This window comes from Nelumbo nucifera, chromosome 1 (genome assembly GCF_055504915.1).
Source record: "Nelumbo nucifera cultivar China Antique chromosome 1, China Antique-T2T, whole genome shotgun sequence".
NCBI classification, from domain to species: domain Eukaryota; kingdom Viridiplantae; phylum Streptophyta; class Magnoliopsida; order Proteales; family Nelumbonaceae; genus Nelumbo; species Nelumbo nucifera.
The window spans coordinates 159245285-159259959 of NC_142649.1; the positions used below are offsets into that span (position 1 = coordinate 159245285).

The 14675-nt window shown below is 36.4% G+C and overlaps 1 protein-coding gene across 1 annotated transcript; it reads right to left on the minus strand.

The window, feature by feature from the left end:
• Positions 1-416: 416 nt before the first annotated feature.
• LOC104602865 (uncharacterized) lies at positions 417-12003 on the minus strand. Its single transcript, XM_010266727.3, has 7 exons — positions 11428-12003; positions 11106-11283; positions 10840-10937; positions 2100-2196; positions 1727-1812; positions 1558-1632; positions 417-654 (listed from the first exon to the last, which is right to left on the minus strand). The coding sequence occupies exons 1-6, from the start codon at positions 11698-11700 to the stop codon at positions 1579-1581; spliced, it is 786 nt and encodes a 261-aa protein (XP_010265029.1). The 5' UTR covers positions 11701-12003; the 3' UTR covers positions 417-654; positions 1558-1578.
• Between the last annotated feature and the right edge of the window lie 2672 nt (positions 12004-14675).

Sequence of the window (14675 nt, forward strand, 5' to 3'; positions counted from 1 at the left end):
GGATCATGACCATAGGGAATACTTGCTGTCCATTGAGTTTCTAACCACTATAACTATCCATTTATTTTTTTAACCATTTTTAACACCCTAGTATTTCAGATTTAGCAGCAAAATAGTTGAACAAAAGAAGCAAAAACATTCCACTATTAGGCATTGGGACCCATAATAGATAGGTGTTTGCATGGGCCTTACTACATTGAAAAGGAATCTCTGATGCCCGGGAATGGAACCTATACCTCCGCCGGGAGAGAGGCCTGCTATTCCCCAGGATTGAATCTCCATCTCCATAGATAGAGATAACCATGACAAACCTCAGACAATTGATTGTTGAAAAACCATTACAGTCAAGACAAAGGTTCAGTGTATCCTACATTTCTCCAGCAACCATCGATCTTATAAATGCAGAAAAATAAAAATTATGAAAACGAATCTCTTCCTTTAATCCCCATGGTCAAGATATTTTTTACACAATCAACTAAGACATTATACAACATGCCATAAATTTTCATCAGTGATTGATTAAAGTCTGAAAGAAAGAAAGAAAAAACCAAAAAAAAAAAGATGTCAAGAATGCTCTTATCGATAAGCTTCCGTTGGAGGCAGAAATCCAAAGAAGCTTAGCTATTATATCCCCTCATTCTGTGGAAAGAAAACCTGAACAAGAAATTATTATTCTCTTGGTCAGAACATTGATTATGACAATAGGAAAACTCTGAGATCCATTCATCTGAATTATTTCTCCTCTTTTTTCAATTTTTTTTAGTCACAATAGGAGTTCAGGTACAATGCAAAGGCCACTTAGGGGTGTTTGTTACATTCGCATCCATAGTCCATGTAACTAGAGCTGCAAGTCGGGTTGCCCAATTTGAAGAATTGTAACTACATCAAACTTGGTTAAGGTTCAAGACCATTAAAATTTTAAGAAATTCCCAACCCAACCTGACCCAAGTTGCACCCCTACATGTATACACCATTTAGATGTTTTAACTTTTATCATACCAAAATCATGTTTGGTTGGGCAGATTTAACTTAACTTTTGTACCACCTTTTACATAAGGTTACGTGCATGGTGATGTTGGGAAAATGTCAAAAAAGTCATCCCACAACAAGGGGGTGTAACAATTGTGCATAGTGCTATGTGCCAAACACCTTCTTAGGGGGTGTTTATCAATGTGTATGGCTTTGTTTTCTAGAATTAAAATAATCGCCAACAAAAACATATTACCACCTTAACGAACATGAATACATTATCCACTACTTTAACGGTACACATACAAGTAGATTGCTTTTATTATTAGGCTGGAAGAAAGATGGAGAGATTTAAAATTAACATTGACACAACCTGTAGGTAGGGGCCATAATGGAAGTAACCTAAAGAGTAATTCTATATCACCACATTTAAGAGGCAGATCACCATCATGGACATCCTAAACGGAATTAGACAACCATGATGGTATTGTGTCAATTGTATAAACTGAATTATATGCCAACAGAGAAAACGTACAGCAGTAACAGCAATGTGGAACCATAGAGAAACGTTTCAGCAAAATTACTTACATCAGATATCAGTTTTAGCTCTCACTTGTGCAAGACACTCTTCTTCGGCAACTTTGGTTTCTTTTGAGTTTGGTTCTACCAACAATCATTGGGCAGAAAGATAGTCAGAAATCAAACAAAAAGGCAATGAATCAATTGGCAGCAGTTTAGTTGAACTTTTGAAATACACCTTTTGCCTTTCCAAAGCCTCATTGTCCATCCTATCCTTCCAGTTGCTCTTACGTAGTTTGATTGGACGGTTCCCAACATATTTACCTGAGATGGTTGTGAAATTAGAACAATAAGGGTGTATGTATTTTAGCAACGTTCTTTGTAAATTGCAGATAAGCCAATAAACCTTATTTTCAACTTTAAGTGGACTGCAGCAATTAAGCTAGACCCATCTAGAATTTTGACAATTAATACTCTTGTGAGTCTTGTCTATGCCCATGTATGCATAAAATACTCACAAAAAGTAAAATACAAATATTGAACAGACTCTCAAAATACACATATTCAAGAAAGAAACTGACCATGAGAATAATATATATTAATATGCTCACCATTCATTTCTTTCATTGCTGCTGCAAGGTCTGAAGGGTTGGCAAAACTAACAAATCCATAACCCCGGGTTTTGCCAGTCCGCTTATCTCTAACCACCTGGGAAGGTGAGGATTATGTAAACAATGGATAAATAATTTAGTTGCATACATATAAAGAGAGAAAAAAAAAAGCATAATCCATGACCATAGATGATAAACCTCAGACATCTGGAAATGGAAAACAAAAGTTTAATGCTAGATACAGGAAACCTAATCCGAGTCTAAAGGACTTTTTTATAACGGCTGAGTGGCTGAACTGAATGGCTTACTGCTTTGTCTGTTAGTGAATAAGTCATTAAGTAGGCTGTCAATTCCATAATGGCCGAATAGCAACATAGCATGTTGGGTTGGTTAGTATACCCTTAAATATTTTATCATATTATTATTTTATCCACGAAAAGGCAAAAGAATGTCATTCAGTTCAGCTATTTCATCCATTAGCAAACAGAGACCAAGTCTCTAATAAAGATTTTGAAGAAGTTGAAACTTTCCTTTCTATTCACCACTAGAAGAAAAAAACTGGAATGATTTCATATCAAATTCTGAACTACACACATGAATGAAGGATGATTTTCATATCAACTAGTGTTGAGTTTGTGCTTTATTTTTTAATAGGTTGTAATCTAACAGTTGGTGTGGTTCCCCCTTTAGGTTAAGGTGGGTGTTTCACAAAAAGCCTCGTCCGTTTTGTGGTAAAAATTTGGGGGTGGGGATGGGGGGGTAAGTAGGTGGGTCCTATGGAAATGCAATAATCTCATGTTCGGCTGCCGCTACAATGGGGCCTACTTACCCACCCACCGGAAACGCCAATCACTTTGTTTCTCACACCTTATCTGGGTAATCCTTGGCCAAGCCAAATGCTGTATTTGTGATTACCTGGGTAACATTTCCCTAGAAATGTCTGGGAAAACTCCTTACCCGGGTAACGCAAAACAAAAGAGGCCTAAAATATTCCTTTTGTATATAGGATTTAGGTTCTTTCTTTTGGGAGAGGAGAGGAACAAGAAAAGGGTGCTCTTGGTGTAAAAGTTTTTTCCCCATGGGTTCTTCGAATTGAGAAAGGAAAGGGAGAAATGGTGTATAAGGGATAAGGGTTGATTTGGGTTGTAAACCACAAGGTACTGTGTACTATTTCTCATTTTCTTACATAGTGACGAACAATTTTATCTCTCCGGTGGAAGTAGGCGATAAGGCCAAATTGCATAAACCCCTTGTGTTATTGCCTATTGGGTGGTGCTTATTTCTTTTGCCCCTTGCCTGGATTTTTTTTTTTTATTTTTTGTTGTTATTAGATTCTCTTGGCTACTAATTTGTCTCAAATACTTTGTGGTTTCGTCCTATGGATGGTTATTGCGACCCCAATAAAGTGGTGTCAAAGCTTTCAAGTTGGTATTTACAAAGTGTTTGTGAAGTTGCTTAAGAGATAATGACAACAGAATGTATGAATTCTCAATTCCAGATTGAGAGTTTTAATGGCAAAGAAGGGTGAAGGACATCTTGGTCCAACAAAGCTTGGCTAGAGCATTGAAGGGAAAGGATGGGAAGCTAGAAGACATGAAAGATACTAATTCAAAGGACATCGAGTCAAGGTGTATTAGTACAATTTGTTGCTCCTGGCCGATAACGTTATGTTTGGTGTTATAAAGGAAGATTCTGCACCAAAGTTGTGGGAGAAGTTGGAACACCCTATTTGGGGAAGAGGCGAAGAGCTTAACCACAAAGTTGTATTTGAAGCAACAACTATATGAGCTAAAGATGGAAGAAGGTGGGAAATTTCTAGAACACCTAAACATGTTTAACAGTATTTCGGATTAATTGGAGAAAGTAGATGTCAAGGTGGAGGAAAAAACAAGGTGTTTTTGCTTCTTACCTTGCCTCCTAATCCGTACAAAATCATGGTGATAATCAATGTTTTAAAAACCGAACCGGAGGTCGAACTGTTTTTGCCTCCGGGTCACTGATCACTGGTTCGACCGGTCAGATCGAACGGTTCAGACCGTGCCATGTCAACGCATATATCTATATATATATATGAGCTAAAGATGGAAGAAGGTGGGAAATTTCTGGAACACCTAAACATGTTTAACAGTATTTTGGATTAATTGGAGAAAGTTGATGTCAAGGTGGAGGAAAAAACAAGGTGTTTTTGCTTCTTACCTTGCCTCCTAATCCGTACAAAAGCATGGTGATAATCAATGTTTTAAAAACTGAACCGGAGGTCGAACCGTTTTTGCCTCCAGGTTGCTGATCACCGGTTCGACCGGTCAGATCGAACGGTTCAGACCGTGCCATGTCAACGCATATATATATATATATATATATATATATATATATTAGCAATAAATAATGTATAAATATGTTTTAGATATGTTATATGTATTATTTTATATTTAATTTATTTTTTAAATTCAGTTTTTATTTTTATTTATAAAAATATTAAAATATATAATTTAAGGCCAAAAAAGGGGTTTTTTTAGCAAAAATAGCGGGGTACGGCACCTTGGGACACATAGATCTCAAAAAGTTACACAACTTCAAAAACAATCACCCCAATCGAACATCGGAGTACAAAGTTATGGCCTTCGAAAGTTTTACATGCATTGAGTGTGCAACCCGCAACCCGATCACCGAGTTGAACAGGTCAACGGTCAAACCGGCTGGGTCGAACGGTTTTTGACTAACGGGTCTTGACTGAACCGGACCTGAAATCCTGGTCGGGTTATGGTTCAAATGGTTCAACCGGTCGGGTCAATGGTGGGTCGAAAACATTGGTGATAATGCTGTTGTATGGGAAAGACACTATAAAATTGAAAGAGGTAACCACATCTCTTATATCCAATGAAGTTATGAGGAAGCCAAGCCCAAGTATGAGAGTGCATAAGATTCAGCAATGGTTATGTGGGGAACAAATCAAAAAGGAATATCACCCAACGTGGGATCTAAGAATGGCAAGTCAAAATTCAAGGTCAAAGAAAGGGCAAGATAAAATATTATAGATGCAAGGAGTTTAGTCACATGAAGAGAAATTGTCTTGTACGAAAAAAGAACGAGGATGAATCTAGTAGGTAGCGGTCTACTTGTGACATTATAAATATTGGAGTAGTAAAAATCAAAATATTTGATGGAGATGATTGCACTTTGGCATATGTCCCAAAAATGCTTACAAATCTAATATCACTTAGCCAATTGAGCTCCAAAGGTTGCAAAGTCTTTTTGTTGTAGGTAGTCATGAAAACACATGCGGCATTATAGTCCTAATGATGGGAGAAAAATGCAAGGGCTTGTATTATTTGGTTGGGAATACAATGGTTCCCAAGACCTCAACGAATTGCTGAAAACAAGATGTGCAATGCAGTGTGGCTACATAGAGAGTCTCTTCCTTAATAGTTAAGGTCGAGACAAGTGCTACATTTTTTAGGGTATATATGATGATGCGAGGAAAATTCTTATTGAGGAAAAGGAATGATTGAAGTCCCTCTATAGAGTTAATTAGGATTGTTAATTTGGGTGCAACTACACAAGTACATTGGCCACTTTGGTCAAACCAAGTGGTATCAAGGCTAGATGATTTGAGTTATGTGTAGCTGGTGATGCCTCTCAAGGACAATGGATGTTTGTAGTATTTACAAATAAGTGGAGGCACAATCTCCATGATGATTGAAAAATAAGCCAAGATGGAAATTGTTGGGTTTTTGTCTTATTTTTCAACCATTGCATTAGGTAGTAATCTAATGATTGATGTGGTCCCTCTTTTAGGTTAAGGTGGGTATTATATATAAAAGGTTCCTTTTGTATGTAGGGTTCAGATTCTTTCTTTTGGGAGAAGAGAGGAAGAGAACTTGTCTAGCCTCAATTTTTTGCGACAACCAAAGAAGAGGGGAAGAATCTTATGGAAGGCAGCTAGGGGCATCAACTATTTGGACACTTTGGGAAAAAAGAAATGAAATAATATTTTAGGAAAGGTGTAGGTGCAGGGAAAATATTGTGGAGGGTATAAAGGTCAAGGTTATCCATCAGGTAAAAACAATGGAAGCATTCCAAGGGCTTGCAGTAGATGATATCTTAAGAGCTTTGAAAGAAGTAGCCAACTCTTCTACCATGAAAGACAAAATAATCATGGAATGGAAGCCTCCTTCAGTTAATAGAGTGAAGATGAACTTTGATGGGAGCTCTTTGGGAAACCCAAGAATGTCAAGAATTGGAGGTGTATTCAAGGATGAAAAGGTCAAGGTGGTGACATTATTCTTTGGTCCTCTTGGAGTGGGGGACTCTACTAGGGTTAAAGTGATGGTGCTGCTTCAAGGGATGAATGTAGCAAAGAAATGTGGTTTTCAACATGTAAAGGTGGAAAGGAACTCAAAATTGGTAATATCTTGGAGGAATGAAAGCAATCCGGGCACGTGGGTTCATAGGCACACTATAAGAAAGATTAAGAACATAGCAAAGGAGAAGGGGGCAACTTTTAGATGGGTAAAGAGAACAACAAATGGAACAGTTGATTGCTTAGCTAAAAAAAGAGTATACAAGGACCAACTTATCAAAGCAAATTTGTAATTGGGTTCTTTTATTTGTAAAAGCAATATTGTGTAATGTGTTTTAATTGAATTGATAAAATGTACTTTTATCGATAAAAAAAGAGTTTTTTTTTTGCATGGGTTCTTTGAGTTGAGAAAGAAAGAGCATACAAGGGTTAAGGGTTAGTTTGGGTTACAAACTACAAGGTACCGTGTACTGTTTCTCATTTTCTTTCATAGTAAAGAATGGTATCATCTCTCCCATGGATGTAGGCAGTAAGTCCAAAGTACATAACTCCTTTGTGTTCTTGATGGTGCTTTCTTCTTTTGTCCTAGCTTGGATTTCTTTTTTTTTTTTCTATTGGATTCTCTTGGTTATCATTTCATTTCAAATACCTTGTGGAGTGTGGTTTTATCATGTGGGTGGTTATTGTAAGCCCAACAAATAGTAGTCCAGATTTAAGGTCAAAAATCACTCTTGTCCTTATTATGGTTTTGCTTTTTGAAGTTTAACAATTGGATGAAATAAAATTTCAAAGGATGGCAAGATCCAAATGCACAAGCAGAAAATCAAACTTGGATCCTTTGTCACTCACATAAATGCAAGTATCTAAGCATGGTCAAAGGCATACATCAAAGCTCTCACCAATTCTTATGCTTGTACAAATATATAAATACTTAAGCTTTCCCATCTTTATAGCAAACAGTAGTCCATATTTAGTGTCTGAATAGCCTAGACCATGAAGCACATACATGATTTTCTCCCTAGTACTAACAAGGTCTCAATACAACCTAATAATTTAAGATCAACCCATGTACAACCACAACTCCAGATAAGAAATCTTGCCATTGTTATTAGGACAGCTAAGAAATCCTGGTATTAGGATAGCTCCAAACTAATCAGTCTACCTATGCTAAATTGCTAACACTTAGATGCCACGTTGACATATGGCATCTATCTTCTTGTAAAGGACATCAAATAAAGTGTCAACAATTTGAATCTCCAAATATTTCTCTAACTTTTTTGTTTATACTATATCACAAAATTATTTATTTAATTCAATATCCACTTACAGCTATCTCCATGCTATGATTTCTATTAGGGAAGTCAGTGGATTGGGTTCATTACATCTTAGGCTCAACCCAAATCCGACCTGCAGTCACTTCCACCCAACAAGGTGGAATAGGGTTATAGAACTTGACCTGTGCTTGTCCCATTAACAGTACCAATTTTCTTAGCAAAGGTTATATTTATATATTTTTTCCAATGCCATTATAAAAGTAAACCAGCTTCAACCCGAGCATGACCCAAAACCAAATTAAGACTGACATGGACTGGGTTGGATCAAGGGAGGTCTACAGCTAAAACAGACCCACTGGCATCCCTGACTTCTATTGGTTGACATGTGGAGCACCTGCAAAACCCTAGCTACTTGGCATCGTGTACCAAGGTATTTTAATTCCACACAAAGATCAGGAATCAAGAACTAATAATTTCTTCAATGATGAGGAGAAGACAGCCTTTATAGCCCAAAAGTCATCTAAAAGATTTTTAATAGCCAACAATAAATCAAGGTTTACCAGCAGCTCAAGCATTGAAAAGTAGTCTAATTTCAGGCATGTCGCATGTATCCAAATACTCAGTTACTCGTTATGCATCAGGAACCAAATAAAGACGTTCCTTTTCTTAATGAGAATGAAATCTTATTAGGGTATTATATCAGTTAAGAGATAATAACATTCTTACAGTGAGGAAAGGGGAAGGAGAAAAGTCCTACAATCTTCACGTCATGGGAAGAAGAGGAAAATTAAGGATTGAGAATTTGGGATAATATGAAGATTTGAATAGAAAGAGAAAGAGAAGAAAATTTGCACCTTTAGAAATATGGGAAATTTACAAAATGGTGGCTTTAATTTCTTGTCTTTTTTTATTTGTATGGTTTTAATTTCTTATACAACTGAAAACCATCGGGTGGAAAATCCAACAGGGGTCATTTCTTGGTGCAATAGTAAAATTTCAGGCTGACAAGTGTGAGAATTTTGGTTGAGCCTGAGAGTGACCTTCTAGAAAACAATAAAGGTTAGATCTGTATCTAGCCAACTCCTCCCAAAACCCTTTTTATTATACCCCCTTCTGTGTCATTCATTAGATTTAATCAGACTTGTGATTTAACCATAAATGCAGTGATGAATATGATCTGATTTATAGGATATTTGGGTAAAGTCCTATAAATCAGATTGTTTCCATCACTGCATTTACGATTGCAGTCTTCTATATTCTGGCAGAAAATAAATACACCGCAGTGGCAGAGTCCTTCTGTGGTGGATGACAATAGCTTCTGTTGATATCCTTTTAGAAGGAATTTCAATGATTGGGAATTTGGAAACTAGAAATGGTAACTGAGCTGTTAGCCATTCCCCAGAATCAATACCCAGATCAAGAATCCCAGGATGCAAGAAGTGGGGAACAGAATCATTCAGGTGTTTTCACTGTCAAGTCCTTTTTTAAGGACCTAGTGAGTGAACCCTACGAGTATTTTCCTAGCAAAGTAATTTGGGGGTCTGTGGCTCCATCAAAAGTAAAGCTTTTCCTTCGGTGACTACCTTGCAAAAGTGCCTCACTAAAGACATGCTTCTAAAAACGGGCTTCAACATTGCAGACCTGAACTTTATAATCTGGAAGCTGAGACCTCAAATCATCTATTTTTGCACTGCAACTTCAATGTAGCAGTGTGGAATCATTTTTCTGAAGGCAGTAGATCTGAACTGGTGCTTTCCCAAATTGGTAAAAACGCTTTTGGAACAGTGGCAAGTTGCCAGAATGACTAAAAAAGGGAAAGTTTGATGGTCGGCCATCCCTCTGGCAATCATTTGGGCTATTTGGTATGAGAGAAATATCAGAATTTTTTAGCAAAAAGCTACATCTAAGCAGAAGTCATCAATATGGTGGTGGATCTCTCAGTGATTGGCAGTCTATTCATAATATATTTAAGGATGATACTTAGGATATTTCTTTTTTGAGGGTGTTTTTTTTTTCTCTCCAAGGTCCTGATATGGCTTATACTTGTACAGAAACTCATTTTACAGAGGACCATATTCCTTTTGAATTAATACAATATGATTTACCTTTCTTCAAAAATAAATATTTGGGTAAAGGTAGCTCCTGAAATGTGATAATCAGTATAGTATAGGTTAGAACAGGACAATCTTTTTTTACTGGAGAATGGAAATCATTTTCATAACCATCTTTTTGGTAGCAAACTTGATGTACTGTTTTTAATTAGTTATAACAATCAAAGGAGTTTTGCTAATGAAAATAGAGAGAGAGGGGGGGAGGGAGGGAGGGAATCCCATACTCTTGAAAGACATTCAAGAGCATGGTACACTAGAAGCATTATATGGTCACCCATATGAACCTAATGAACTAATTAAACTGTGAAATTCTAGTATGTTGAGATCTCCAATTAGGAAATCACAAACAAGTCCTAAGTACTGACTCCTATGTAGAATGACAAACTTGTTATTATGATATTTCAGGATAGAAAGGCAATCTATATGTTTGGTTAAAAAAATTACACAGTACATGCCACACATGGAATACTTACACACATAGATGTAATAATCTAACGGCAGCATGAAAAATAAAAAATGGTGGTTGTGAAATCAAGAAGCCAAATTTATAAATCTCTTCCTAAACTACAGGAAAAAAGAAACTAAGAAAGTCACAGAGTTGATGAATGGTTAACTATGTAACCCACTCAGATGACTGAGACCCAGCTTCCAAGTTAATTTCCTAATTCCTGTTTTTTGTATGCTTCAAAAGTTGAGAAGATATAGCTCATTCACTTGCACTATTGGATCTAACTTGTCTGATAAACTAAGAGCATATCCCAAATGTCAAACCACGCAAACCCAGACACTGAAATACTTACATTAAGTTAGATTGCAACTAGTCTTGTTTCTTCAACATACTTTCATGTTTCACATCTCGTAGACAATACACACGCTCAAATATCTAACTGATGTGTAGAGAAGCCTTGCTTAAGTACATCAAAAAAATATGAGCTCAGTGAGATTTAAACAAACATCCGCAAGGATATTCTAAAAGATTGTATGTTCCATTGCTCCTACCAGACACATTGATCAGTGATGCAAGAACATGGGGCTCAAGTTCACGGGCTACTTACTCTTGCCATGTTAAAAGAAGGAAATCTTGAAAATGCCTTTGAAAGAACTTCGTCATTCACTTCGTTACCAAGATCTCCACAAAACAAGCGGAAATCATCTGCAAAATATCATTCCAGTGTTAGAGAATGCTAGAGAATCATCTGTCAAGAAAACCAGAAAAGACAGCAAAATATTGGGCAAAAGTTGCATCATCTGCATCACAAAAATGAAATTTTCTAGTGTTACAATGAAAAACGGCAAATATTTAGAGATAAATGGACCATACTCTCTGGCCAATCTGCAAGTGTTGGATCCTCCCAGGTTTGTCCCGCAGCTTTTCGAGGTACTGCTTTCTTCTTGGTCTCTGCTTTGTGCTCAATTTCACTGCTCGCAAGAGCAGCCTTCACGCTCTCAAGAGCTTCTGGTGTAATTGTTTGTGCATCCCTCTGGAATAACTGCTGTGCCTGTGTGTATCAGAACAAAAAAGTAATAATATTAATATAAGCATAATCATATATCACAGGCTTATAAAATGTAGGTGCTCTGAAAATATAATTGATGGAAGACCACAATGTTGACAACAACTAAAAACCAAAGAAAGGACTCGCCTGCTGATACTGAGGAAGCGAATATATACCGGCAACTGGTGCTGGAGCCGGATATACTGGAGGAATAACCGGAGCAGCCGGAAATTTCACCGGCGGAGCGGGAATTTGAACCGATGGAGCTGGAGGCATATAGGGTTTAGAGTATTGCTGCGCTGCCGTTGGATCCTGTTGTTGAAGGTGGAAAGGCAGCGGGAAATAAGAACCGTTTGAATACGTATATTGGGCTGAAGAAGAAGGAATAGTGCTCGAAGTCGAAGCTGGTTCTGTCGCCATGATCACAAATTTCTGAACCAAAATCAAATCTTTGAATGGGAAACCTAACTTTCTATAGGCGGAGATGAAATCTAGCGCTTACACGGAGAGATTTTTTTCTTTTTCTTTTTTTGTTTTTGACACGGAGAGAATTGTAGCTCTAGGGCTCTTGTAGTCGAGCGTTAACGGCTGAACGCATAGGGAGAGAATTGTAGCTCTTTGTTCCGGGTAAAATCCACGTACCCCCCGAAGTTTGGGGCTACATCACTTGACAATGTTGACATTCTGATTGTTTGCAGCGCAAATCCGAATCAGACGCAATTTTTGCACCCGATTCAGTTTTGTATTCGCTTTTTTTTAAGCCTCCGTTTGAAATCAGCGGCAGTACAAATATATTTATATTTGCATTCTTTCAAAACTGAGCGTCTGAGCCTAACTATAACTTGCGCTCTCACCTGATATAAATTGTGTACTTTCGTCTCTTTTACATTCATTGGTGGTGTGAATTTCACATGTCCCAGTAATTGATGCCAAATTTACCTCTTTATTATGTTAGAGACTATTTAGTTCCATTGCCGTTAAATAAACAACGAAGAATGATAAAAGATGTTGAATAACATTTTTTTGTATTTTTTTTTTTACGGCCAGGCACCATTAGGCGCCACAAAATCTGAATAGTGAAATATCATTTCTTTGATAGCGGTAATCTCAAATAAACCAAGAACAACAAATGGTTTAACCAAATAATACTTCAAACTCCGTTGGAGGATGCCTATGCAGCAATGTAGCATCGAGTTGGTACTATTTATTAGATAAACATCAATGCGACCAAATACTATCTTAATTTTTTGGGTAAAACACTTAAACCTCCACCAACATATTATCATATCATATATACTAAAAATAAAATGGGTACGGTTTGCTTCAAATGGAAACCTATAGGGGTGAGCAAAAAAATTGAAAAATGGAACCGATTAAAACTGAACCAAAAAATTAGTTAAACGAACCAGTCGGCTCAATGTTTTTAAAAACTAAAAGTATCGGTTCAGTTTTGGTTAATCAAAAAAATGGCGGTTAACCTAATTGACCGGTATACATATATTTCTATATATTTATGTATATTATATATATTTTACATTATATATATTATATTTTATATATTATAAATTAATAAATATGCATTATATATATATATATATTTTTATAATATACATTGTAAAAACTAAAAAACCGAAAACTGATGAACTAAACCGACAGTTAACTGAACCGGTCAACCGGTTAACTGATTGATTTCAGTTCAGTTTCGGTTACCGGTTTGGTTCAAGAAAAATGCCCCACGGTTCGGTTAATCGAACCGTAAGCACCCCTAGAATCTCATGTGGATGTTCATAAATATTTGTTGTTTTGGCACCAGTGGTTCATGAGCATTTTTTTTACATTGAGTTATTTACTAATTACAAGAGTGTCACTATTTGTCACATTGAATTTTTACTAATTATAGGAGTGCCATTAAAATCAACCATCCCCGCTTTTTTTGTTGTAAATGTGACATTTAGTTTTCATATAATTATAAGTGTCATTATTTGTAAGGTTGGGTTTCTACTAATTAATGGAGTGCCATTAAAAAGCAACCATTTTCTCTTTCTTAATTGTGCATATGACAGAGTTTTCATGTAATTACAAGAGTGTCGTCAAAATGTAATTACAATATTGCCACAAAATTGTTATTACTCTCTTGGGTCAATTCTGCTTCTAAGAACTAGAACCGATGGGTCGGTTCCAGTTCATAATATACTACCCTAATTCTTATAATTTTAATATATTTAATATATATTAAATAAATTAATATTATTATATAATCGGGTCCATCAGGCCATACCTGATTGTCCTAAGAACCAATCAATTCGATTTATTCATGAGTATTCTATATATATATAATATTTCAATAGGTTTATTATAATCAGGCCCATCAAATCAGACCGATTGTCTCGAGAACCAATTGGTTCAGTTATGGGTCTAAAATTATAGACCTTATCGGGTCTGGTTTGGTTCCAAACCCTTAGTAATTATTTGTCGGGTTGGTTCCAGTTCTATATAGACCCAACCCATTGACAACCCTCTCTCTCTCTCCACTCCCTTGAAGGCTTTATAATACTATTTTAATTTTTCATTTATCTTTATTTTCGAATTTTCATTTATCTTCAATCACCCTCTCCATGAACTTTTAATATTATTTACAAGATAATAAATGTTTTGATGTATTTTTAATTAATTAATTATGAATTAATGAAATCTTATAATTATGTTTCATCTAGGCAAGCCCCAATAGGGATTCAAGTATTGGAAACAAACCCAACTTGGAAACTTGTGGGCCTAATGCACACTCAATCACTGAATTAATCAATTTAATTAATTAATTATGAATTAATGAAGTCTTATAATTATGTTTCATCTAGGCAAGCCCCAATTGGGATTCAAGTATTGGAAATAAACCCAACTTGGAAACTTGTGGGCCTAATGCACACTCAATCACTGGACCAGGCTTGAATAAAAGACCTAGGTCCAAGCCTTGAATTTTTGAGTTAGGTCGGGCTTAGGTTGGTTGAGCCCAAGCTTTACTTGGAAAGTTACTCAATCACTGGACCAGGCTTGAATAAAAGACCTAGGTCCAAGCCTTTAAATTTTGAGTTAGGTCGGGCTTAGGTTGGTTGAGCCCAAGCTTTACTTGGAAAGTTATGAGACTAATGTGAGATCAGGTTGGGCTAAGGTATTGGGCTAAAAATTTGCAGGGCTATGCTTGGACCAAGTCTAAATACAAAACTTAAGACCAAGCCTAGAATATTTGGACCAACACAGACCTTTCCATCTACATATCTTTAACATTTTCAATCGAATTTCATGGAACAAAAGCAAACTGATATTTTAAAACATTCTCTCCCTTTCTCTCTCTAATAATTCAACTACTCCCTCCTATCCCTCCACACCCTCTCTCTCAC